The sequence below is a fragment of the Rutilus rutilus genome (genome assembly GCF_951802725.1).
Source record: "Rutilus rutilus genome assembly, chromosome: 24".
NCBI lineage: Eukaryota > Metazoa > Chordata > Actinopteri > Cypriniformes > Leuciscidae > Rutilus > Rutilus rutilus.
In genome coordinates, this window is record NC_140228.1 from 5,395,123 (window position 1) to 5,422,099 (window position 26,977).

Genomic DNA, 26,977 nt, shown 5'->3' on the forward strand with positions numbered 1-26,977 from the left:
GTGTGTAAATGCATGTGCATTCTATGATGGGCATCAGCATTCATATATAATAGGACTGAATAAAACAGAACCCATGTGATTTTTATGAAAGTAAACAACTGTTCAAGTGCTAATTTTAATTTAAATGTGGTTATAAATATAAAAAAAAATACATGGAGTATGTTCTAGTCTACATGCTTTATGTTTAAGTTGTATATCCAGTCCATTCTATTCTTGTTTAATGTGCATGTATATGCTCACACAAATCCACAAATAAATTATTTGCACTTAATTTATTGGTGACTAATTTTCTCACTTTTCTTTTAACCTTCATATACAATAATTTGAAAGACCCCGTACAGTAAAAGATACATCTTAGAGGGGCATCTTCAAAATAAAGCAAAACATTCAACAGAAGACAATACTGATATCTCTCATTTATACAGTAACCTCAACAATTAGAGTAAACATTTTTACAATTGTATCCTTCATCACAAGGAGTCCTTCAGTCATAATTTTCTTTTGTATTAACAACTATTTATAATTATTATTAGTCTTTTAAAGTCTAAGTGGCAAGCAGAACTCCTAAGCTGTGAAATTTTGTCTTTGGACATATCTTAAATCATATACAACAGCTGTTTAACATCAGACAGATCATGAGCAGTGGATTCAGATCTTCCCTTATTATTGTCTCTGCCGAAACAGCAAAAAGCACACGACGCGTGCGCGCGCACCCACAGTTCACAGAAGCAAGGTTCCCGCGCTTTAAAGTCCAGTTGCAGTAGCTCGAAAACAGTAGAAGAGGCAGAATCGTCCTCAAATGTTCTCCAGCATCGTCGTGTATGAAGAACTGATCGGACGAGTTTTAGCAACAAAACCGAAATATGTCAGTCGTCGTCGGAGAGAGAAGAGAAAAGAAAAAAAACAGAAGATAAACTGCTGCGTGCTTTTCCACAATCCAAAAAGAGGAAAGGAGGATGATTAAGTCTCCATAAAGGTTTGAAGTGGAAATCAAACATGCTCGTCCCAGAGGAGAGGAAAGTCCGCTGGAACAGACGAAAAGAATCAATCAAGTGGAAGACAAAATGAAAAGGAATCTCATTTCCTGCTTGCCATAAAAATAGGATTCCAAGAACGAAAGATACAAACGTTCTAGATTGATATTTACATCATCATCAGAGAGAGAGAGAGTGTGTTTTAAGATGCAGAAATGAAGCACACGTTTTTTTTTCCCGCGTTAAAGGTTTTCGTATCCGTCAACGGCTCGATTTCCCTTCAGTGCTTGAGTGTCCGCTTCTTTTTTCCCGCCAACACTGATAAAAGAGCGTCACAATGTTTTTCTTCTTTAAAACAATTTAAATAGCAAACAATACTTCCCTTAAAAATAAAATAAAGCAGAGTGCAATGAACATTTCCAGTGTGTTTTGAAAGTCTTTTCTATAGAAAATCAACGTTTTTTGGAAATAATCCAGGAAAGGAAATGTCCTCAGCGAGGAATCGCGCAGGGCCAATTGCCTTACCCACAATGCAACACTGCAAACTCCCTTGGTGGGGATCGGTCTCGCTTGATCCTTTGCGTTCCGCATCATCATCGTAATAAATAAGAATTTGAAGGAAAAACAACATCAGTTAACTAACATTCAGCAAAAACTCGTTCACGAGTTAAATTGTTCGCACACGCTCAACCCTCAGGTCAGCAAATGTCCCTCAAATAGGCTAACGGTGTGACTGCTTTACCCAGAATTACACTGGTAACTTAAACTGGTTTCTTACACTGAAATTCAATTTATGAATCATAAACATACATATACAGAGAGAGGGAACGGGCGCCTCATTCCCAAAACTCTGGGAAGTCACAGGAACCAGAAGACAGGGCCAATCTCACACACACACACACACACGCACACACACAGTGCTATGGATTATTAAATCATTTGATCAACATAGTGATTGTATTCTCCATTTCCTCTCCAGACTCATTCAATACGCCTGTGTCAGTTCATAAATCAGGAAAGGTCGTCGTCGCGGCGATTATTTGACCTCCAGGATGGAAGGATTGGACTCCATGATGGCGACGATGATGCGGTCGATGTAGTCCTGCAGACGGAAGTTGATCTCCTCCTGTTTGTGGATGGCCTCCATCAGCTGCGCACACACACATTAAATATCACACAGCGTTCACATTTAAAGCAGAGATAAGCGTGATGGTGTGTGACACTGACCTCAGTGCGGGAGACGTTGTTGATCTCGGCGGCGAGCGACTCAGAGAGAGACTCGGTAAAAAGGCTCTTTGCTCCCTGGATGCTCAGATTAATGATCTGTCCGTTCAGCTCATCGTTCTGCTCCTTCAGACTGCGGTTATCCTGCACACACACACACACACACACACACACACACACACACACACACACAGAACCAAACCCGTGTTTGAGATCAGTCTTGGTTTCCTTTTTTAGACTGTGTTGATTAATTTTAGTCCGTCTACCTGTTTGAGTCTTTTGTGTTTGTCTACCAGTTTGAGTCTGTTTACACAAGTCTTGGATCTTCTAGTCTGTTGTCTAATGTGAGTGTGTGTTTAAGTTCATCTGTTTGAGTCTGTCTTTACTTGTTTGAGTCTGTGTTTTCAGCCTGAGTCGTGTTAATCTGTTTGTTTTAGTCTGTGTTGACCCGTTTGAGTCTATGTTTGAGTTTATTTTGACCTATTAGAGTCCGTTGACCAGTTTGAGGTGAGTTCAGATCTTTACCTGTATGTGTCTGTATTTCAGTCTGTTTTTACCTGAGTCTTTTGAGCCTGTTTACCTGTTTAGTCTGTGTTGACCAGTTTGAGTTTACACAGTTTACACCTGTTAGTATCTACCAATTTTCTTAACCAATTTGAGTCTGTCTATCTTTTTTAGCCTGTTTTTTTTTTTCTGTTGATCTGTTTGAGTCTTGAGTTTTAACCTGTTTAAGTGTGTTTTTTACTAGTTTAAGCCTGTTGTAGCCAGGTTGAATCTGTTTTTACAAGTTCAAACCTGTGTTTGAGTCTGTTTATACTTGTCTGAGTCTGCTTTTAACCAGTTTGACTCTGTTTTGACCAATTTGAGTCTGTTTGAGCCCATCTTTACCAGTTTGAGAGTGTTTTTACCCGTTTGAATGTTTTTCATAACCTGTTTAAGTCTGTATTTACCAGTTTGAGTGTTTTTACCCATTTGAATCTGTTTTTCATTACCTATTTAAGTCTACATTTCCCAGTTTGATTGTGTTTTTACCTGTTTGAGTCTGCGTATCTCCTGCTCCAGTTCGTTCTCTCTCATGTGAGTGTTGTATTCCTGTAGGCCGGAGCTGGCTGATCTGCCTCTTCTCGCTTCAGTCTCCAACTTAAACAGCTGCAGGTGTTCCAGCTGCTTTCTCAAGTCCTCTATCAACTACACACGCAGAGAAGCCATTAACAGAGACGAACACACACACACACACACGACTCCACCTATGAAGACAAACAGAGGACCTCTCACCCCCTGAGTGCACTCCTTCTCTTTCTGGTTCGTATGACGTTCATGGCTCATTTTGTCTGACATTTTCGTGCGAGATTCGATTTCTTCATTCAATCGATCGGTGACGTCTTCAACCTCATCCTGAAGTTTCCTCTTTTCCTGAAAAAATTACTCCATCTCAGAGATCTTTTGGACAATTCTTTGCGGGGTCGGCATCAAATTACTGAGTTATAATGAAGTGAAAAACAATTTTTTACTGGTTTGATGGCCAATAACTATTCTTAATTCACTCGTCTTTGCCAGAAGTGATAAAAAGGTCATCTCTGAATGTGATATACAGACGTGTGTGTGTGTGTGTCGGGTACCTCCTCCAGTCTCTCGATGTTGGCTCTCAGACAGGGAACACATGACCTCAGCTCACTGTTCTCCTCATCCAACTGATGCAACCTGAACACACACGGGCACACAGACAAAAATGTACCGTGATATTTTCTTTTTGGGCAGAGTGCACAATGAAAACAATAACGGGTGTGAGGAAACAAAAGTCTCTGTTAACACAGCCGGATTGTATTAAACGCTGAGCCAAGTAATCTCAGAGCTCCTTTGAGCAATCAAATCAAATTTCTGCTGTTCTCCACTAGATGGCGGACAGATCATACCCACACACACGGAAGAGCTGGACAAAATAACACAGACATCATTAACTGTCTGATGGCTTCATTATTTCTCTGCTATTATAAGAAACTGAATAGAAGTTACCTGAGCTAATGAGTTCCTCAGCCACCAAACACTGTTGTCATGCAAATGAACAGCCAGAGCACATTAAAAGTTTTCTGTTTTCAGTTAAAACGGTGTCGTGTAAGCTAATGAAACTAATGATCTTTGCAACGGAAATGAATCAATCAAATTCGAACTTTATTCTAGAGCTGCTGTAAAGCCCAAACAATCTCTGTTACTTTAATTTCCTATTACCACTGTAAAGCTGCTTTGAAACAATCTATATTGTTAAAAGCGCTATATAAATGAAGGGGACTTGACTCAGGAGTTCATAAAAAATAAATTTAAAAAACTCTCAAAATAACCTCAAAGGATTGTCATCCAAACCTTCCAAACCTGCTTTTTTCCTCCTTAAAATCCCACTCTACATTAATCATAAATGATGCATTCTGTCCGCACTCACCTGGCCTGGAGGTTCTCGATCTCCAGGTCTCTCTCTCGCTGGAGTTTGTTCAGTGCATCTCTGTGTTTACGGGTGTATGTGAGTAAATTGTCCTCTGCACGCAGCTCCTGCTCCTTCAGCTGTTCCTCCAGAGCGTTTGCACGGTGGACGAGAGTGAGGTTCTCCTGCCGCAAGCGCGCGTGCTGCTCTTCGCTCTCCGACGAGTCCTTCTCCAGCTCACACACGCGCTTCTCCAACAGCAACACCTGCGGGACAGACACTTGTTCCTCATGCAAATCACTTCTGCTGTTGTTCATGCATTTACAAAACTATCAGTTATTCTATTCCATCTATGGAATTAACTTTGCATATGTATTAAAGTGCCTCTATTATGCTTTTTAGGGTATTACCTTTTATGTAGTGTGTAATATGGCTGCTTGTGATTGTAAAAGGTGCAGATAAATGGAGTTATTGTCTCCCAAAAGGAAGAACCGATTCTGAACAGCCTGAAACGAGTCGTCAGTAATTCCAGTCTCACTTTCTACATGAACCTACGTAGGTTTGTAACAAATTTGTATAATGCCCGCCTATGGTTTTCATTGGCTGTAGACCAATCACAACAGATTGTAAGTTCTCAGAAAGGAGGAGTTTATAGAGACTGAATCCGTTGTCAAACCGTTTCAGACACTGAGAAAAGAGCTGATGCTGCAATGTATATTATGAGAAATTTGTGTTTTTGACCTTGGATGTCAGTAAAACTAAATTAGGAACCTTTAAAATAACATAATAGGGACACTTGAACATTTCTTTTTCACTTTTGCAATGTGAGGTTGGCATTTGATGACGAAACTAATGTACAGCGCAAACTAAAGCCACAAAACCAGAAGTCCACATCAAATGCACCATCTGAACCAGGGTCAGAAATGTAACACAAATTGGATGCAAGTTTGATGCAAAATATTCATATCAGTTTCCGAACCTTGTCTGTGATGTCACGATCCGCAAGGTCCAAAATGTCTGGAGTCAGATCTCCCATGACATCCAGATTGATGGACTGCTGCAAGTGTCTGAAAAACACAAAAACACTGTTTAAGCATATGCAACATTTTTAACTCGTTCCCTGCTAAATGTGCGTGCATTTCTAGTTGGTGGACCAGCAAACTTAGACATAGCCGACTAGCATGATGCTGATTGACCAATAATGTTTTGTTGGTTAATCTAGTTGGATGCTGGGAAAACCACCATAAAAAATGACTCATCAAAAAACATTGCCAAAGTTTTGAGTATTCAAAATGATGAGTTTTCAATTTCATTGTGTCCTTAAAACTGATGTCTGGTGCATTTAGAGGGAGGATCTCACCTTGCTGCTTTCTTACTGGACATCCTTTTGCTGGAACTATAAAAGAGAGAACAAACAGGAAATGAGTCAGGAAGAGAGCGGGAAAAAAAACTCTCTTTCCATTCATGACCTGTGAACCACAGGTCAAAAACACCCAGTGAAGTGCTGAAGTTTGGGCCGTCAGCTCTTTCTGGTGGTTGAAGGCTGAATCAATGCTCTTCTTTCAATGGTCATGACCTCAAAGCACACGGAAATAAACACACTGTTTTTATGGAGGTGTAACATGGATGCGTGAAAGGAGATTCTGTTCCTGTTGAGCAAGTCTGAAGACAGAGAAACTGCTTTGAACAGACTTACATCAACTGTTCCATACTGGTGCCTGGGACAATCCAGGATTTTCCATGAACAAAACACCATTTATTAATATGTTAACATAAACTGGACTCTCATTAAAGTTGGAGAAGTTATGTTTCCTAATTTAGGAAAAGGCTTATTTCCTTTGGTTTTGGAAAAACAGACCCATGCAAGACAACATTGAATATGTAATCAGACACGTCAAAAAGTCTCTAAGAAATTTGCTTACCTGTGAGTTCTTACAAAATGCTCTTTTACTTGCATTTGTATAATGTAGACTACTGTATATTATACTGTTAATATTTACCTCACAAACAGTTAGACTATTGTGCATGCATCAAATACACACACATAAACAACACACCACAGCAAAGCATCTATGTTTACCACACACTTCACCTACAGATTGTACAAACACTGAGCTTTGAAACCAAAACCAATAAGAGTAATGTGACACTGCACAGATATGTCTGCATATTAATGAAGCACACACATGCAGAAAGTGAATGTGTGTGTGTGTGTGTAGTGGTCAAATTCAACACACGCAAGGGAGGCATGCACACGCTGTGAGCGCGTTACCTATTCATCTCTAGTAACTGCAGTCGCGTGGACAGATCCTCCAGACGACTGATCTGCTTATGACAGTGAGTGCAGAAAAACTCCAGCGACTCCGACTGAAGGAAACTCTGGAAACTAGCAGGAAAAGAGCTGGGGCTGAGGAGACCAGAGGAGAGGAGAAGAGGAGGAGATACAATGGGAGAAATGAGGAGAAATGAGCAGAGGAGATGAGAAATAAAAAGAGTGGAGGAGAAATGAGGAGAATAGAGGAGAAATTTGGGGAAATGAAGTGAGATGATGATATGAGCAGAGGAAAGGTGAAATGATGAGAAATAAACAGGAGGATAGGAGAAAAGAGAAGATGAAACAGCAGAAGAAATGTGTACAAAAGAGCAGAAGAGAGGAGAAATGAAGAGAGAGAAAAAATATTGACAGGAGAATTTAGGAGAGGATAAATAAGGAGGGAAAATTAGGAGAGGAGAAAACACATGTAGAGAAATGAGGAGAAATTATCAGAGGAAAAGAGAAATTAGGAGAGTAGAGAAGATACGAAGGGAGAAACGAGTAGAAGATCAATGAGGAGAAATGTAGGAGAAGAGGAGAGGGTAGGAGAAATTAGAAGAGAGGAGATGATGTGTTGGGATAAATAAGTAGAGGAAAAATGTGGAGAATTTAGAAGAGAAGATATGATGGGAGAAATGAGTAGAGGAGAAATGCAGAGAGAAGAGAAGATACGATAGGAGAAACGAGTAGATGATCAGTGAGGAGAGGAGAAATGCAGAGAGAAGAGAAAATATGATTGGAGAAACGAGTGGAGGATCAATGAGGAGAGGAGAAATGCAGAGAAGAGAAAATATGATAGGAGAAACGAGTAGAGGATCAATGAGGAGAGGAGAAATGCAGAGAAGAGAAGATACGATAGAAGAAACGAGTGGAGGATCAATGAGGAGAGGAGAAATGCAGAGAGGAGAGAAGATCCGATAGGAGAAACGAGTGGAGGATCAATGAGGAGAGGAGAAATGCAGAGAGGAGAGAAGATATGATAGAAGAAACGAGTGGAGGATCAATGAGGAGAGGAGAAATGCAGAGAGGAGAGAAGATCCGATAGGAGAAACGAGTGGAGGATCAATGAGGAGAGGAGATATGCAGAGAGGAGAGAAGATATGATAGAAGAAACGAGTGGAGGATCAATGAGGAGAGGAGAAATGCAGAGAGGAGAGCGTGTGTGTGTGTTAAAAACGAGGATGAGCAGAGGAAGGCAGAAAACGGGGAACATTCAGTTGAGCCGGTGAAGGTTAGGAGAGGTGAGTACTACAGTGCAGCAGGAGCGGTGTGTGTGTGTGTTTATCTCAACAGGTTTGAAAGTGTATCGTGTTTCCATGCTCTTTTCTCTAGTGTATGAGTGTGTGTGTGCTAGACCTCATACGCCTGACAACACCAGCACTGCAGTAAAACAATAACCACAGTAACTCGACCTTTACCCGCCGATAATAATATTTCACTACGGAAATAATGATACATACATCATAACATCTCAAGACACACACAAAGTTCCATACGCGCTTTGTTTTGTCTATCACACACGCTCTTTGTCGTCTGTGGTCAGGATGTCGCTCTACAAGGTCTCATTATGCACACGACTTTCGGCTTACACAATGTGCTGACTCACATTCTCTTTCTCAGTGTGGAAACTAGAAATAGAAGGTATTTCTATTTGTGTCTGCAGTCAAGGCGCTCATTCAGTAAAGCCCAGATAAACATTTACAGTATCTATGTTTATAGTTGCCAAGTTTAGCTCAGGACACATCAGTCTTATAAATATATGGAGTGTATCAACAACACAATTCTTAAGAAGTATGTGAAACTTCTGCTTTAAATAATCTAGTATGTTTGTTTGTTTGTTTGTATGTGTTACCTAGGTGACAGCAGCATTAGTGGGCGGGGCAGTGGGCTCTCTGAGTGTGGGAGGGGCTCTTCATCTCCCTCCCCATCTGGCCCCGCCCTTCCCTCTTCCTGATTGGCCAGCAGCAGGTCTGAAGAGTTGTTACTCTCACCGAAATCCTCAAAGTGCTCCTCCTCTCCTCCAATCACGGCCACCACGGTGTGACCATTCAAATCAGAGCCCAGTGTGAACCTATCACAGAAGCACATGGAAAATAATGTGTTATCAGTGCATATTTAATTAAACACCAGGCTAATATTTTCTTTTTAATAAGGATGTTTAATGTTTAATTCCGCCTGGACATGGAAGATTCACTTCTTTTTGTGAATAAAACATTCATTTAACATAAAAATAACATACTGTTCAAAAGTTTGGGGTCGTTAAGAATTTTTAATTGTTTAAATGAAAGAAGTCTCATCTCAACACGGCTGAATTTATTTGATCAGAAATACAGTAAAACTGTAATATATTATGAATATACTGTGAAATATTATTACAATTTATAAAAACAGTTTTTATTTTTTATATATTTTAAAGAGTAATTTATTTCTCAGCTTTTAAGCTGATTTGCTGCTCAATTTTTTGTGCTTTGGTGCTCATCACTATGATCTTAATTTTTTATTTAATTTTAAGTACTACTTGAGTATTACTTTCTTGAGTCTTAAAGGGATACTCCACTTTTTTTGGAAATAGGCTCATTTTACAACTCCCCCAGAGTTAAACAGTTGAGTTTTACCGTTTTCGAATCCATTCAGCCGATCTCCGGGTCTGGCGGTACCACTTTTAGCATAGCTTAGCATAGATCATTGAATCGGACAGGACCATTAGCATCTCTCTCAAAAAAATGACCAAAGTTTCGATATTTTTCCTATTTAAAACTTGATTCTTCTGTAGTTACATCGTGTACTAAGACCGACGGAAAATGAAAAGTTGCGATTTTCTAGGCTGATATGGCTAGGAACTATACTCTCATTCCTGCGTAATAATCAAGAAACTTTGCTGCCGTACCATGAGTGCAGCAGGCGTAATGATATGACGCAGCGCCTGAAAATAGGTCTAATAGGTTAGACAAACTTAGTCCCGGTCACGTTGGAAGTTACCGAGCTGGGGACTATTTTCAGGCGCTGTGTCATATCATTACGCCTGCTGGACTCATGGTACGGCAGCAAAGTTTCTTGATTATTACGCGGGAATGAGAGTATAGTTCCTAGCCATATCAGCCTAGAAAATCGCAACTTTACATTTTCCGTTGGTCTTAGTACACGATGTAACTACAGAAGAGTCAAGTTTTAAATAGGAAAAATATCGAAACTCTTTGGTCATTTTTTTGAGAGAGATGCTAATGGTCCTGTCCGATTCAATGATCTATGCTAAGCTATGCTAAAAGTGGTACCGCCAGACCCGGAGTTCGGCTGAATGGATTCGAAAACGGTAAAACTCAACTGTTTAACTCTGGTGGAGTTGTAAAATGAGCCTATTTCCAAAAAAAGTGGAGTATCCCTTTAAGGAGAAATCGTAAAACTTTACCACATTATATTTATGTCTTTAATATCTTTATTATTTAAACAGATTGACTGTTTGTTCAATGTCTGCTCTTTTCTATTCTTACTATAAAAAAATATAGAACAACTTCTTATCAGTGTTTTTGTGTGCGAGACAGAATTTGAACAGTTTGTCTTTAGGATGATAATCTGATAATTCACTTTAATCTCTTGGCAACCCTAAAAACGTCTGAAGAATTCCAGATTAAATGAAAGAACAGCGTAAAACATAAACAATTCACACAAAACCAGCACATCATCACTGGTGTCTTGATAGACATCCCAGTGCATGTGTTTGATTGGTGAACTCAGTGAACGCACTGTTTAGGCTCAAAAAGATTTTTTCAAAAAAGAAAAGAAAAGAAATGAATACTTTTATTCAATAAGGATGCATTAAATTGATGAAAAGAGACAGTAAAGACATTTATAATGTTACAAAATATTTCTATTTCGCATAAATACTGTTCTTTTAAACTTTGTTTTCATCAAAAAATCCTGAAAAAACTACATTTTCAACATTGATAATAATCATAAATGTTTCTTAAACAGCAAATCATCATATTAGAATGATTTCTGAAGGATCATGTGACACTGAAGACTGGAGTAATGATGCTGAAAATTCAGCTTTGATCACATTAATAAATGATATTTCAAAATGTATTAAAATTGAAAACAGTTAATTAAATTGTAATAATATTTTACAATATTTTTACTGTATTCTTGATTAAATAAATGCAGCCTTTCTGAATACAAGAACACACACAAAAATGTATTTCTGAGTCCAAACATTTGACCATTTTAAGAAATAAATTAAAGATAAATGAAGGTTATACGCACTCACACACACACACACAATAACTGTAACTGATTCAAGCTTTATTCTACATTAGCTTTATATCCAACAATAAATCCCTCAAAGACTTACCCTCGCTTCACTGTAACATTGCGGTTGGTCACACAAAGCACGCGTGAAGACGGCGACCGCATCTTAAAGCGATTCGGTCTTTCTTTGGCGATTCTGAGCAACTGGGCACACAGCGTGTCAGAGCAAACTAAACTCCCACAATCGATATTAAACTCTATTTACATGTAGTTTCCCAGTTTCCCCTGTAGAGTTCAATCTGCGGGACATTCCTGCCGGACGCTTGTGACCCGGTAGATCTGAATTAACAGGCAAAATCTCCTGTGCAAGCAAAACTACATATGCTTAAATCGTACGTCTGTGTGGCGGTGTGTGTGTGTGTGCGTCTAATCAGATTTAGAGCTCAGTAACGGTGACCCAGTGTGTGTGCTAGCATGCTCTACAAGAACAAGCATCTGTTTAATCGGTTTAATCTCCATATGCAAGAACTTGCGTCGTCCGGCTGACACTCAAACAAATTAAACACAGAAATCACTCAGGACTTAATAATGCAACAAAACTGACTAAACAAAACTTGGTTAACTAAGGCTAATCTTATGGATCTGAATAAACCCCAAATGCAAAGTTTTGACACCTGAGACAGGATGTCAGAGTTCCAGAGAAAGTTATAGTAAAATTAGATGATGCATTTTTCCACAACTCTGCGCGTGAGTTTCGGAAGAGTCAGCGCTGGCGAGACGGCGTGACCCTGACACAACAGGAACGCTTAATCAAGAGTAACACACGAGGGCTGAGAGCCAGGATATTTCACAATGACAGAAGCAAGTAAGAGAGCGAGAGAGAAACAGACCCTAGAGAGTGAAAGATGGATAAACTTTGGGCAGCAGGAAGGCAGAAAGAGCAAACTCCACACTTCCTCCGACTGGGAAACAGGAAAATAAAGACTGACACCGATAACACGGGAAACAGGAACACCTCGGTCAGCTGACCTGATGTTAACGGCTCTTGGGGGAAAAAACCTCTAGTCAGCAGATTCTTGCATAAACACAAATAAACAGGCCTTACTTATGTGTGCAACAACACTGAGCACAATTTCATTGCACAAAACTTGGGACAAATGCAATAAAACGTCAAAAATGAAGGAGGATCTTGGTCGTGATCTTGTATATCCAGACACCTTTGCTTAACACTTGTGTGGCACTAAAGTTGTTTTCCCGATGCTTGCGTCATAAGACCAGACGGTGTTTTTGTAGTGGACACACTGTATCAGGAAGTTGTTTTATTTTGTACGATTATTGCGGATACATTCAAGGCTACTAAAACGCCATCATTATGCATGAAGTTATGACATTATTACTATTACAGTTTATATAGAAGCCATTAACATTGAGAGGAACAACACTGACTCTTCCTGTAAAAAGCAATTCATGCTAATTTCCTGACCAGTGATTTGTGATTAAAATGGTTAAGACCATTAAAAGACTAAAATACACTCAATATTTTGTCTTTTTTTGCCCAGGTGTGTGTGTGTAATATATATTTATTTACACTTTATTTCGATTTACTTTTTAGTTTTACTTAACAATAACAACAACAACTGCATTTATGGGTAATTTTGAGTGATTTATGAACCCAGTCTCTTGGTGCATGTTATTTGACAGCTGTGTATGGGTGCGTTACCTGTTGCGGTCGTCTCCATCTGTGAGTGTGTTTTCAATGCCGCTGTCGGTCTCCACGTCCTCGTGGAGTTCTGGATGGACCAGAGCCGTCGTGTCCTCGTCCGTGAAGGTTTCACACTCGCTGTATGCGCTCTCAGAGCCGAGATACGCACTGTCAGAGACCTCCGCCTGCTGCAAACAAACACACACTGATTACAAAACTTTTATTGCTATGAAGTTGGAGACATAATGGTGCTCTTGGTTATGAGGTTTCTCCACAAAAACCCCCCAGATTGAATCACATTGACACACTATGAGTCTAAACCTATAAAATGAATGTGGATAGATTTGGGAGAAATGTTTGAGTTCATATTGAGATTTCAGACTTTTGCATTGCATTTTTGTCCATTCTACCTGCTCATGCTGTTTAGAAGCACCGACATGCAAACACACACGGGCTTGAAGGTTATGAATGTGTGTGTGGTGAATGTTTAAGGAACAATATGATCCGACGCATTCAGAAGTGGTTAAAAAAATGTGACCGCATTGCATTTGTTATGTAAATGCCAATCCATCCCGATGTTTTCCAGATAACAGTGAAGGACCGCCTGCTCACCTGTCAATCATCCACTGCACTAAAACAAAGGTTTTAAACTTTAAAAGACCCTCAAAAGACATACAAACCATTGCTGTTATTTTTTGCTGAGTTTGCATGTTCCTTGAAGATCTAACGTGACTATTTACATAATTTCATGTGTGATTATAGAACCTTGCCTATAATACAGCCGTACAAATCATAATAATGACAGTAAATGGCAATTTTGGTCCATTACAAAGATCTAGTAACAAAAAAAAAAAAAAAAAAAACCGCAACAATAACAATCTGGAAACTTAATGTTCAACAGAACGTATACTTTGTACCCTTGTTCTACTGTTTATTATTTTATTTTTTTTCCTTTTTTATGATATGATTTTATGATTTTTCTCTTGAAAAATCAATGTTACAAATAAAAATCAGACCTTGATCTACTGTTTATTTTTCCTTCAGTTTTATTCTATGTAAAACTTACTTGAAAAATCAATAATGATAAAAAAGTTACAAATAAAAACAGAATGCAAACCCCATTTTCTACAGTTTATATTTTCCATTTCCCCCTTTTTTATACTACACACACCAGCCAAATAACTGGGTTAACATCCCAGATATTATGATGAACATTACAAATGATTAAATTCAAGAGTGAACCTCAAACCTTCATTTGGTCAATCGGTTCTGACCAAAAGAACAAACTCCATCAGAAATCCACATAAACCTGCATCTCAGAAACGTACCTGTTTGAGTCCGAGAGGAGCTCCTAGAACAGGAGAGGCCATTCCCAGAACCATTCTCCCTACTTGAGTACCACCACACGGGAAAAACAGGTTCACCAACTAACCGCAAAACTAACAAATGCTTCCTGTCTCTCCACACAGAAAGAGTCAACAGAGATATATATTACTCCTACTCCGCTTCTTTGGAAAATGAAGAACAAAGTCTGAAGGGCACCAGGACCAGAAATGGGTGGAGTCTGTGCCCGTAACCACGCCCCTTTTTATCTAACATTACCCTCATGTGCCAACAGAACATCTCAACACACGTCTAAACAGCATATATTGTGTGGATGTGACTCAAAACCTAGTGAGCTGCCGACTTAGTATTTTAGTGCATCTATGATGACCAAAAATGATGTCTAGTTAGACGGCTCACTAGGTTTTATGACACAGACTATTGCTGTTATTCATCTGTTCCCAACTTCCCATGTAGAAAAATATTAACGCTTCACACCCAACAACACACACAAACACTTATTCAGTGTCGCATGTGCTGACACAATCATATGTTCTGATGAATGAAAGGTGTGTGTGTGTTATAAAAAAAAATCTATCACCAGCCTGTCCTGTATATTGTCAAGCATATGTGTGTGTAAGTGTGTTTGTTCCTCTGGATGAGGTGCTACACACACCACCTCGGCCAGTGTGTTTTGAAAGCAAACATGGAAACAGCACAGCCATTCATGACCAACAGAAAAAACACACAGGTGTGTGTGTGTGTGTGTGTGTGTTTCATTAGAAGTGACGGGAAGACCGGAATGAGAAAAAGGAAAATCAGATCGCAAAAAAACAACACTCCGAAGAAGCACATTTCTATATTTACAGAATAAATATGCTAAATATTCCTGTGAATAATGAGTGGCATATGCATTTTGGAAAAGAGTTTGTGTTTCTGTAAACACAATTTATGAATTTACTACCAAATTATAACTTTATAGGCTAACTCCTCATTATAATTAAAGCTTATGATAGTCAGGTCCATAAACACTGAGGGGTACATGTTGGGATAACCATAATTTACTATAGTGAAACTATAGTTATATTTAAGTTTCCAGAGAATATAATGATAAATCAAAAACATAATTTACCATCATAAAAAACTAAAACAACATGATTACTAACAAACTAAATAAAAGTAAAACTGAAATAAAATTTTTTTTTTTTAAATAAAATAAAAACTATAAAAGAGACACAATTTCTATCACAAAAACACGTTTTTGAATGAACCTCATGAATCTCAACAAATCAAAATTTAGAGGAAAACACTTAAATGAACTAAAAACCTAGAATACACCCTAATTTTCATAAATGAGTTGTAAATATAGTACTGAACAACAGCATTTACCTAGAAATTTCACTAAAAGAACGGTTTCATGGACCGCCCAAACGAACCGACTCACTTTATCAAATCTTTCCAAACGATTTATGTGAGAGAAAACAAAGTGCGTGTTTGATTACTGCCTCAGTTTGCTCAAGCTGTGCTACAATATGGCAGGACAATGCAAAATAGTGTTTTTGCTACGTGTTGAGCTAAACCAGCAGGTGGCGCTGTGGCGGAACAATGCACATGCTCTGCTTCTCATGTTTCTCAGCAGCTCGTCTGTGGTCTTTCAATCTTTTGGAGGAATGTGTGGAATGTGCTGGTCTGGATTCCACCATTCTGCAATAATGGGGTCCTAAAATTCTGATTTATTATATTTATCATGACAAGAGGGAAGGAGAAAACGGGCCAAATAACCACAACCACTGCGTGTTACCTCGTCGTATTCCTCTGGAGGTCCATTGGCTTCCACTGCGCTGAGATGAGTCTTGTAGAGGTCTGGATCGGAACCTGATTAAGAAACGAAAAGAAAAGCATTTCCTATTTAAAACTTTGAGTTATGGCAGTGGGCTGATGGACAAATGTTTGTTTAAATGGATATATAGACGAAAAAAACAACTACTGGGTTGATCAACATCAACATGATTTGGAGAAACAGAGGTTTATGACACATTAACCCCCGGTTTCACAGACGAGGCTTAAGCTAGCCCCAGACTAAAATGCATGTTTAAGCTGTTTTAACTGAACGCAATTTCCGCTGACAGATCTTAAAATATGCAACTCAGAGCCATTGTTTTGTCTCAAGATGCACATCACATCAGTAATGTTCTTTTCTAAGGCACGTTTATTAAAGCTACTTAAATGTCCTAATCCTGGCTTAATCTAAACCCTGTCTGTGAAACCGGGCCTATATTTTTCATTTGTAAACAGTCACCATGGGATGGAATATAAGGAGCATCTGGGCTGTCTGGAGTCCAGGAAACTTTATTTATGTAATGTCTGTAATGAGTCTTATTCAGATAGCTGGAATATTCATGAATGAGAAGAGGCTGGATAGAAAAAAAGCATGTTTTTTTGGTCTGAATTCAGACCTCTACTGTAAAACTGTCACATTTACATACAAAAGTACAACATTTCCCTAATGTATTTCCCTTTTACCCAAATGTATGCTTCTTGCTATGAAGAAAGCTAACAACACGGTCCAGGGGTGCGTTTCCCAAAAGTATCGTTAGCCAACTATAGCCGTAAGTTCCATCATTCCCAGAATAGATTAATGATTCTGCGTTTCCCGAAACCACAGACCCAATGAACATTCACAAACAGCATCACACAAAAAGTTGTAAGTTGTGTGGTTGGAACTACAGCTCTCTAGCTATAGTTAGAAGCATAGTTTCTTGTTCAAATGGATCTAAAATAAGGAAAATAAGCAAGCAACATGGAGTACTTTCTATATCTTTCATTCCAAATATATACAAATTCTATTCTACTTCTTTTCGTTTGTCAAGAGAATGAAAGGCCTGATTTTAAACAGCTCTAGTACACCGGTGGAAACCTGAGTGACGTCATTAACTATACTGTTGAACCAATGTGGTTTCAATTGATGGATGTGCGACAATGTTACAATGTTTTCAGGAAACAGTCATGACTAGCTAGTTAGTTTCTCCAACGACGCATCGTACTGGTGGTTAAGCAGCGAGTTACGTCTTTGTACCCCAGATTAGTTCATTTGAGTTCAGTTGTAGAGCCTCCTAATGGTGTGATTTTGCCGCCACTGATGCGTGTTTATTTAGTTGGTTGGCACACCACGGCAACTGGGTTTTTTTTTTTAACACATAAAAGCAAGAGTTCAGAAACGCACAGCCACGGAAATATCTCAACCATCATTTCTAGCAAGCACGTTATATAATTTCCACCTTAACATTTTGTTTTCCATGACCTGGTAAATGCTATCGAGCACAAATTGACAAGCAGAGAGAGGTAGATGCTCCAGTAACTCATCCATTAGTGATGAGCGAAATCTGACTCGTGAAACACAGAGCGCCGTTAGAAACATGACCTCATCCTCATTACTGAAGTGATATCAGTAGAAAACCCAAGCAAAGTGCTTCAAACTATTCCACCATCATCATGATGATCAATCTAAAGCGAGATTGGGAGTGTGTATGCTCTCTATTCGAAAAATAGTGAGAAGCCAACATAGACCACATTTTAAGGAAATAAGCATGTTAAAATGCTTATTATGTCCACAACCTAGATAGTACTTTAAATAGTACTACTGTCTAGGAACAGAGTCTAACCGAACGCAGACTAACTATTCTGAAGGCTTAGAGCTGATTCAAATGTACAGCATCTGTGTCTAATCCAGGTGTCTTCAAGAAAACTATGGCAGCAAACATCCGAGGATGATCATGATCTTTGCATTTAAGACCAGGGGCCGGTTACACAAAGCTATTTTAGACCGGTCTACAGTGTTAGACAAGTCTAAAAGTTTCTCATAGACTAGTCTAATGCAAGTTAGACTGTTTCACAAAAATAAAGACTGACTTAATTTAGACCAAAAAAATTAGACACCTTACCCCCAGGCTAACTTAAGGTCTAAGACTCTGTTACCTTGGCAATCAGCAGTAACAATCAGTTACATTACAAACGGAAAATGGCTCATAATTGAAACATTTCTTCTTGTTACTACATTCTCCGCTAAATTTCCCAAGTAAAATGTCCTTGTAACTGTTTTACTCCTCCAACAAACACATATTTTCCACTGGGGTAAACATACAGATATGTTGGTGTGATTTCACTATGCCTGTCGTTTTGAATGTTTAATCTAGCTATTAAAGGTGCATTGTGTAATATTTGGGAGGATCTGTTGACAGAAATGCAATATCATAAACATAACTATGTTTTCAGTGGTGTATAAAGACCTTAGTTAATGAACCGTTGTGTTTTTATTACCTTAGAATGAGGCATTTCTATCTACACACACCGCGGGTCCCCTTACAATGAAATGAGCCGTCATGTTTCTACGGTGGCCCTAAACGGACAAACGCGTTTCGTCACTATGTTGTTCTTCGTGCAAGGAAGCTAGCTAAAGTCAGCGACTAAAACACTGACACAATGATGAACAAGTAACAATAATATTCGCAATAACATATCGTTTTATTGAATAATTAAGAAAACCTAATTTCTTAATTTATCTTTGTAAAGAAACCTCACTGCTTAACTGGCTACGACATCACTGACGACATCACTTCCTGTCGGCCACCGTAACTTCTGATGGTTGTAATTCGCAACCTTGCCACTAGATACCGCTAAAAATTACACACTGCACCTTTAATACTCTTAATATATCAGTCATGGTTATGATCCTGTGCGGATTTTGTTTATCAGCAAGTGAGACACTTTTCTCCAAAAGAAATGCAAAATTCCCAATCGAGCAGCGTGATTCACTGTGCAAAATAATGAGTCACTCAGAGCATCTGTGAATTACTCACAGTGTTTTTCTACACAGTATTTCAGGAGATGTTTTCATCTGAAAAATCGTTATCAAATAGTGTCAGATTATCACTCAGTCGGTCATGAAGAAAACAAGATCTTCTGTGTTTCTGACTCTGCTATTCTTCTGAGGACGGAACTGATGATGAATTTCCTGGCCAAATATAAATAAATAAAAATCCTTTTGGAGATGAAAAAATGAATACAATGAATTAATGCTGCATAAAAGGTTCAAAATATATGTTTATTCTGCTCTGAAAATGACAAAAGTTGTATTTTAGGGTTTGGGTTAGACTATTATATAATTAATCTGTAATTAAGAACAACAGATGTTAATGGAAACTCCCAACGTGATTTAAAACACGACTTGAGTGAGTGTGTGTGTGTGTGTGTGTGTGTGTGTGTGTGTGTGTGGCTGTACCTTCATTGCTGATAGCACTGATGCCTCTGTGGAAATCCTCAAAACTGATCACACCCAGACCGCTGGGATCCAAGAACCGTGTCAGATCCTTCACCTGAAACCACAAGCAAACTATTCATCTTACACAAACAGAGCAGAGATAACGATGTTATCATGCATTTATTGACAACAAAACACACATAAATTGATTTACCCACAAGATAAAGAATGAAAAACGTAGGAGAAACTTGTCATCTTAAAAGTCTTTCTTTTTCTTTTTCATAAAAAAAAAAAAAAAAAAAAGAGAATAAGAGACAAGTTTATGATATTCAATAAAAGTGACACGGGCTCATTTAGTATTTTTCTTATCCATCTAACCTTCTATTTAGGAACAAAACATTACTATGATATCTTTTTTGAATAAACAAAACACTGTCAATCCCTAACATATAGTGACAAAACACAGAACACACATTCCTTCCCTCTCTCTCTCTCACACACACACACACACACACACACACACACACACACTACACTCCAGTGAACAGACACAATAGCACAGTCGGTAACCAGGCAACAGCAGAACTTACAGTTGTGAATTCTCTAAAATCAAAGTTCTCACAGAACACAATCGAAGAGAGACACCAAACACGCTCAAACACCTCCGACCGAGAAATCAAAACATGAAACTGGTGCCTACACATTTACCTCTGATTGTGCGTGTCATATTTCAGCCCTAATGTCATCAAATTACACAACTACTTATCAAACACACACACAAACAAACATTAATTTGAGTTTAAATGACCATGTAGGAAACTGTTGGACTAACTGAAGTGCTAAATGAGCTCATAGGATCATACACTCCTGGATGACATCGGCTCATTTCAAGTCATAGTGACTGTCAGGCACGTCCAAAACCAGCAAGTATTGATTGAGTACCTTGATGATAATGATCTATCATCACTATTCAGAATCATTCATTCCAGAGAGCTGTATAATAAATACTACTACTTTATTTCTACCGTTTATGCAATCATTTGAAGATTATTCCAGGTTTTTTTTAATCACCTGTACTATCAAATATTCCTTTAATTAACCAAGCGATTGCTTGAGGTAATGAGTAAGTGTAATGTGAGTCAGCTGTTTTAACCCCAGTAACAGAAGCATCTCAACTCAAGGCCTTAAATATGTTGAATCACGAGTCAGTTGAATTACAGAGTAATTATTCTACCTTTATTACATTTTAAAATGCACTGTATCAGCTTTCTCATAGATATGGACTGAGTCACACGTGGACATTTTTGCGCAGTAACCTGATGCCAATTACAGTTGCTTCCTGGCAAATGCTATTTCCGGGTAAGAATTTGCATCTAACATCATGCAAACCCATAGCAACCGTATCATTAAAAGATAAAACGACATGGAAACAACATCATCGTGTATAACAAGCACAGACACACAATCACTCTCCAGTGTGTGCAGTGCTTTTTATCAGTTTCTGTCTACCTGTCTCTCTCCACCTCTTAAATCAGTCATAAATCATCTCAGTGAGCCAACCAGCTGAGCAAGCTCTTATAATGTACAATTGAATCACGAGAATAAAAATATCTGTAGATTTGAGTCCAATCACAGTCACGCAGACAAAGGAATGACCCTTGAGGCTAGGACGTAATATGGCATGCAGTTTCCTCCCTGAAACCATAAAATACCTTTTAAAGAACACGCAAACTTGCTTACGGTTGCAATTGTGTGATGCTTTTCACATAACAGGGGAGTTACATTTTAAACCTGGTCACAAGCTCATTACAAAATAAATCTGAGAAACTCAAAAATGGCAATTTTGCACAAAGAAAGAAGTCATAGGTAACTTTAAATATGTACAGTGCAAGGTGCATCTGAGAAAAGATGAAAAACAACGACGAAAGACAAATAAAAGCGTGCATTTGTACACACACCCCTCCCTGTCGTTCATCTGGCCGTTTAACCTTTCAGCTGATCGGATCAGCAGTTTTAACAGTCACAAAAGATACGGACTTCCGGCATCAAATCCATCCTCTCTTAAACGCACAATGGCGCGTGTCTGGGGGATCAGGAGTTAAAGGGAAACGCAAATCTATATTCTGATCTAAATAACCACAGAGGGATTTTAAAATTGGTACAATCAGTGCTTGACGTTATACGTCTAAAAGGCAGTTTTACATATAAAGTTCACCCTCCTGAATATACAGCATCACTCGTCTACTGACCTGCACAGACATGAAGCACATCTATAAACATTAGTGTTGCAACATCACTAACACTACTCAAACAGTAAAGATCACATCACAAACACAAACCAATTCATTCGTTTCCATACAATAACTATTATTGATTTACCTTCAGTTTAGGTGTCAATGAGGTGACATCCAAACTCAGTTAAACGGGTTTTAAAAGTATTCCTGTTTTAGTACAAAAAATGAAGCACAATCGACAGAACCTGTGACTTAATATCGATAATAATAACAAAAAACGGCCACTTTTTCTTTAAAATAAGAAAATATTGTGACACAATGGAAGTGAATGGGGCCAATTAATAAATGTTTCAATAGTATAGCCACAAAAAAAACTAGTTTTAACATGATTTCAGTGTAAAAAAAAAAATCTGGAAAACTATTTCTATGCAAAGTTATACCCAATTGTATAATTTTAAATAAAATGTCTGTAAAAACTATGATTTAAACTGTTTGAAAGCTCAGACAACTTTTAAAAGAAATGAAAAAAAACTATAAGCTTCACATTTCTGCTTTTAACATTTCAATTGCAAATGCCTCAACGTAACCAAAATGTTTGCTCTTTCTTTAATTAAGAAATAACATAAGACAAATCAAAATATTGTCAACTGAGCTTAGCTGGTATTGAACATGTTATATTCCAGTTTTTGTTCAAGGTAAAGTATAGCAAAAACAAAGTCACGACGTAATTAAACATAAAATCAGGTAAAAGAAAAATACCTCAAATGGGTATGAAGTTTGAGTGATCATTACAAGGCACTGAAAAGTGTATTAACACTTTGTTAAAACTTATGCAAAACAGCTGATAGTTAAAACAGGATAGACTCCATTAGAGTTGTATTCTGAGTCTTTGAGGGTTTGAATAATAAAAGAGCAGTTCTTGGGTGTCACCACGATCAAGTTTCACTTGGAGCTATGGGACTCAAGGGAAGACACACACTGTCCTGTAATCATAAAGCATTTTTATAACATTCACCCCCACCTCCACCCACCATTTATCCACCCACAAACTCACACAAATAGACGAAGATACACCAAACACTGACCTGTTCAGCTCCATATGCTTTTGCGAACTCGATGAACTCCTCGATGTGGACAAATCCATCTCCGTCCTGATCCAAAGCCTGGAAAACTGCTCGGAGAGCCGACTGCTCCTCGCTTCTATGGGCTGTTGTGGAAACTATAGGCACGTTTATCAAATCCACGGGGACCCTCTGGTCATGATGCGATTTGGTTGGCGGCGAGTCTGAGGCCTTGCACAAATCCAGAGTCATTTCTGCATGTTTGGAAATGTTGGAAGTATCTGGAGTATTTTCCATCAAGGTCAGGTAGGCCTCCCCATCAAGGCTGGATCCGCAGGGAAAGACATTTCTATGCAAGGGAGGAGAACTGGGGGAAACTGAGCTCACTTGTTGCTCTTGTGCCAGGTCTATTGGTGATGTTGTCAGCTGATGGAAATCCTCCTGATGTGTAAACTGAGCAGCAAACCCCACCTCTCCCTCTCCTGTAGCTTCACACAATTGGCTGGGAGTTTCTGTGTTGTCGGTAAGATCCGGCCCCACAAGTCCACCCATCAGAGTCAGCTGATCACACGGACAGGTAAAGGGAGTGGACTCTAAAGAATCAGGATTACTGGCACAATGAGGAATGACTTCACTCGGAGTTGACATTCTGCAATCCAATCCCTCCCCTCCCTGTAAAGACATTCTTTGAAGTTTCTCTTTGACTTTCAGTAGTGGTGTATTATGACTGTCACGGTGAGCTGTCACATTTTCTCCAGGCGTCTCTATTACAATTGCACTTGATTGTGGAGTCAAAGAGTCATTCAGTTGGTCAACAAGTGTGAGATTTTCCACAAGTACACTCTCTTCATGTTGAGCATGTTCCTGACAGGCTTCTATTGTTGCATTCGGTTCTTGATTGTTGTCAGATTTACTGCAATCTAGATTCAAACAATCATTTTGCAAGTTGTCCGACTTGTTTTTCAGATTGCTTGCCACTTGATTTTGATGCAAATCTGAGGTCTCCAAAACTTTGAGTGTGTCTGGATCCTCTGTGTTTTCTGTTGTATCGTCTGCGTGCCTCTCCGTTGCCTCACGGTCATCGTCTGCGTTGCCTGTTTCTACGCTTGCTATACTATCGTGAAATTCAAGTGTGAGTGCATCAGGTGAGTCTGCATCACATTGTTCCTGATCTGTTAGCTCAAAGGCATCCGTCACAGATGGACTTACGACGTCTAAAGATGGTACAGCTTCACAAGAGACGCTGTCTGTTAAGATCTCAAACATGGCAACAGGAATAAGGTCTCCATGATGCACCTCAGATAAGGCTTCAGCCTCAGTTGAGTGTGTGGGCTGGCTGTGATCCTCAGGTAAGATGTCATCTTCTGGTGAGAGCTCAAGTAAGGCGTTATGCTCAGGTGTGTGGACCGGTAAGGCTAATGTGGACTCTTGTCTGTCTATGTCAAGCAGGCTCTCAGTTGAAGGACCTTCTGCTTGTAAATCTATAAAAGCAATAGGTGTGAGGTCTGTTTCATCTTCAGAAAAAACGTTATCAGTTCTAGCGCTGGGCACAGCCTCCTCTCTTACCTCTTCGCCAACCGTGTCCAATTGTACACCAAATGTGCCTTCCGTGGAAAAATCACACAACGTTTCTTCACAAAGTTTAGGTGATATGCAAGACTCACCTAATGGACTCATACAGGCCGTCTCTGCTTCAGAGGATAGTTGTGTTGTTTCTATGTTAGCGCCTGTTGTCTCTTGGCTCTGAAGATCATCATCATGGGTGTCATTGCTAGCTGAGGGTTTACTACTCTCCTGTTCAGAGTACAGACCTCCAGCCAGCAGCTCGGGTAACAACATCTGTCCCTCATCCATTTGAAGGGGTGCATATGGTGAGCCAGATGGATCTGAACATGTCATCGAAGGGATTGGCTCATGGGAAATGGCTGAGGATGGGAGGTAGATGTCTTTAGACGTAGCCTGACAAATAATTGAAGGCTTGGGATTTGAGTTTGTATCCATAAACGCCACCTCCACGGGAGAAACGGGCGACAAACCTTCAGATAACAGAGTGAAATGAGTCCCGTGTGGAAGGAAGCTCTGACCGTCTTCAAACGTCTCAAACGTTCTTTCCTCTAGGGAATTATGGTTGAACTCACAGTTTGTTAAATGCGTGTCCTCAATGTTGAGGTGAGTTTCTTGTAATAGTGTTTTGTCAGTCTGAATGGTAGGGTTGTTAATAACCAGCTCACCTGTGTACACATCTAGAGGGTTTAAAGTGGCAGTAACCTTCACCGGTTGCAGGAAATCAGGCACCTGTTCAGGATGATTGTAAAAGTTGTTTTGATTCTGCATGGGTGAGTTTGAGAACGTAGGACTAGTCGATCTGGAGTTAAAACTGATGAGATCTCCATCCACAATTTCCAAACTTCCAGGCGAACCCTCTCCTTTGAGATCTTGGGAAGGAGGCGGCGGAGTCTTCCATTCGGGATAGACACATTCCAGATCATTTTCCCAGGAATACGTCTGCCCAGAATACTGAGAAGCCCAAAATAAGTCATCAAGGTTTATGGCGTTCTCCTGAAACATTTCATTAGTAGAATCACCAACAGAACTGTTATCTTTATCCATAAGGAGAAATCCAAGGGGATTCTGTTCGGATTCCCACTCGGCTTTCCCACTCACCTCCCACTCGGAACACCCCTGAGGGCTGGAGAGAACTTGCTCCATTGAAAAGAAGAGTTCTCTCCTCTGACAAATGGAAATATTCCAGAAATTCCAATCCTTTGTTATGATCCCACAAGGTAATGTTCGGAATTCAAAAGTAATTGATGGCCTCTTCCAGCATACGCACCAAAAGAAATATCCTTGTCGAGACCCATGCGTAAGCGTCCACCTCCCTGTAAATGATCAACTACTGTTTACTTTTGCGGACACAAGGATAATGTTTCACTGCGTAACACAGCTCCATGTGGTGCTGAGATATTTTTTTCCGATATGCAAACCTCTCCATGAATAAAAAGGTTGGCCTTGTTTCCCTGTTCTGCATTCAAATTCACTTCTAATCCATTTAACATAAGACTTCTCAAAGTGTGCTGATCCACATCCCAATCAACACATAACAACAACAGGATTACTGCAGTATTTAAGATTGCCGTCCATAAAAAAACTCAGAAATTCATAATGAAAAATACAATCTTAGAATATGTACATGTATTCGAGAATACATGAAACTACATAAAATAGAGAGCTATATCATTGCAAATATCACACTGCACATCCAAATTACACGAGTTGATTTTGTTAGCCTTTAACTTCCTAATGTAAAAAAAAAACTGAGCCTGCCTCATAAGCAAATCATTTATAAGGTTACATTAATGGTTTGACTCTTCCCTGGAATAACAACCGAGTATTAAAGTCTGGTTGTAATGAATAACACTCTGTAAACAATTAATCCTTGTATGGGGCAGTGTATTCAATCATTTCACTCAGATAAACAAGGTTGTCTCGCAATCTGAAGAGAGTAAAGCTTCGCGTATATGCAATTTTTAATGTTAATACAACACGCTGTTCTTTAAACAGCTGTCATTGTGTTTTCAGACTGAAGAAAAATAAAAGAAAACCCTTAAATCATAGAATGATCTAGCGCGGTTAGCATCAGCATCCTCCACAACTGATGTAAACCCAATGGCCGACTAGCTGGCCCAAACGACCCCCCTCTCATTTTAATTTCCAGTTTGAGTAAAATAAAAAGCGTTGATATGATTCTGGTCCACCGTCAGAGTTGATTTAATCCCTTAATTTGATTTGGTGCTGGGTGATTTATTCTTCAGTTTATCCTTAAACAGGCCAACATCCAGGTCGAGTCTTTACGAGTCATCCACCTGCGCTTGTTATTAGCCTGTTAGCGGGGATAAAAACAGCTCGAGACCCCCGATAATCCCACAAATCCTTCGGCGGCGATTTATCCGTTAATCTGAAATCCGAGATTTAAGATGAGCTCGTGAGATCTTGTTTTTTTTTTTTTAGTCGAAGAATAATGTTTCAGTTTTATCTGTCTCTTGCTCTCTCATCAGCAGCAACACACAACCTCTGCTGTCTCATTCACACATACACACTCGTGGGTACACACACGCACACAAACCGACGTCAGCAACACGCATGCGCAGCGCCGGCGCCGCAGTCTACAGCTTTAAACCACAGGCGTCAAGAATCCATTCCTCGCGCTGTTATCAGTGCATTTGGTTGCTTTGG

General features: G+C 39.2%; 1 protein-coding gene across 4 annotated transcripts; it reads right to left on the reverse strand.

The window, feature by feature from the left end:
• Positions 1–257: 257 nt before the first annotated feature.
• rab11fip3 (RAB11 family interacting protein 3 (class II)) lies at positions 258–26,883 on the reverse strand. Of its 4 annotated transcripts, XM_084399232.1 has the most exons (15): positions 24,409–26,878; positions 22,769–24,225; positions 19,471–19,564; positions 15,994–16,067; positions 12,888–13,057; positions 8,778–8,996; positions 6,884–7,018; positions 5,972–6,007; positions 5,591–5,678; positions 4,633–4,877; positions 3,818–3,899; positions 3,474–3,611; positions 3,231–3,386; positions 2,202–2,342; positions 258–2,124 (listed from the first exon to the last, which is right to left on the reverse strand). In XM_084399232.1, exons 1-15 carry the CDS (start codon positions 25,451–25,453, stop codon positions 2,011–2,013), a joined length of 4,194 nt encoding a protein of 1,397 aa, XP_084255358.1. In that variant the 5' UTR covers positions 25,454–26,878; the 3' UTR covers positions 258–2,010. The 4 variants fall into 4 exon arrangements, with proteins under 4 accessions (XP_084255358.1, XP_084255356.1, XP_084255355.1 ...); XM_084399230.1 differs by having other exon boundaries at positions 12,888–13,054; positions 22,769–26,883; XM_084399229.1 differs by having other exon boundaries at positions 22,769–26,882.
• Positions 26,884–26,977: the final 94 nt, after the last annotated feature.

What these genes read in the sequence shown, in the direction of transcription:
- rab11fip3 (XM_084399229.1), bottom strand. Translation starts at nt 25,453, where the DNA reads ATGGAGCAAGTTCTCTCCAGCCCTCAGGGGTGTTCCGAGTGGGAGGTG. An exon ending in ATCGAGAACCTCCAGGCCAG is followed by an intron (nt 3,900 to 4,632) that starts GTGAGTGCGGAC and finishes GTGTGTGTTCAG; the next exon opens with GTTGCATCAGTTGGATGAGG. An exon ending in AGAAGGAGTGCACTCAGGGG is followed by an intron (nt 3,387 to 3,473) that starts GTGAGAGGTCCT and finishes CTGCGTGTGTAG; the next exon opens with TTGATAGAGGACTTGAGAAA.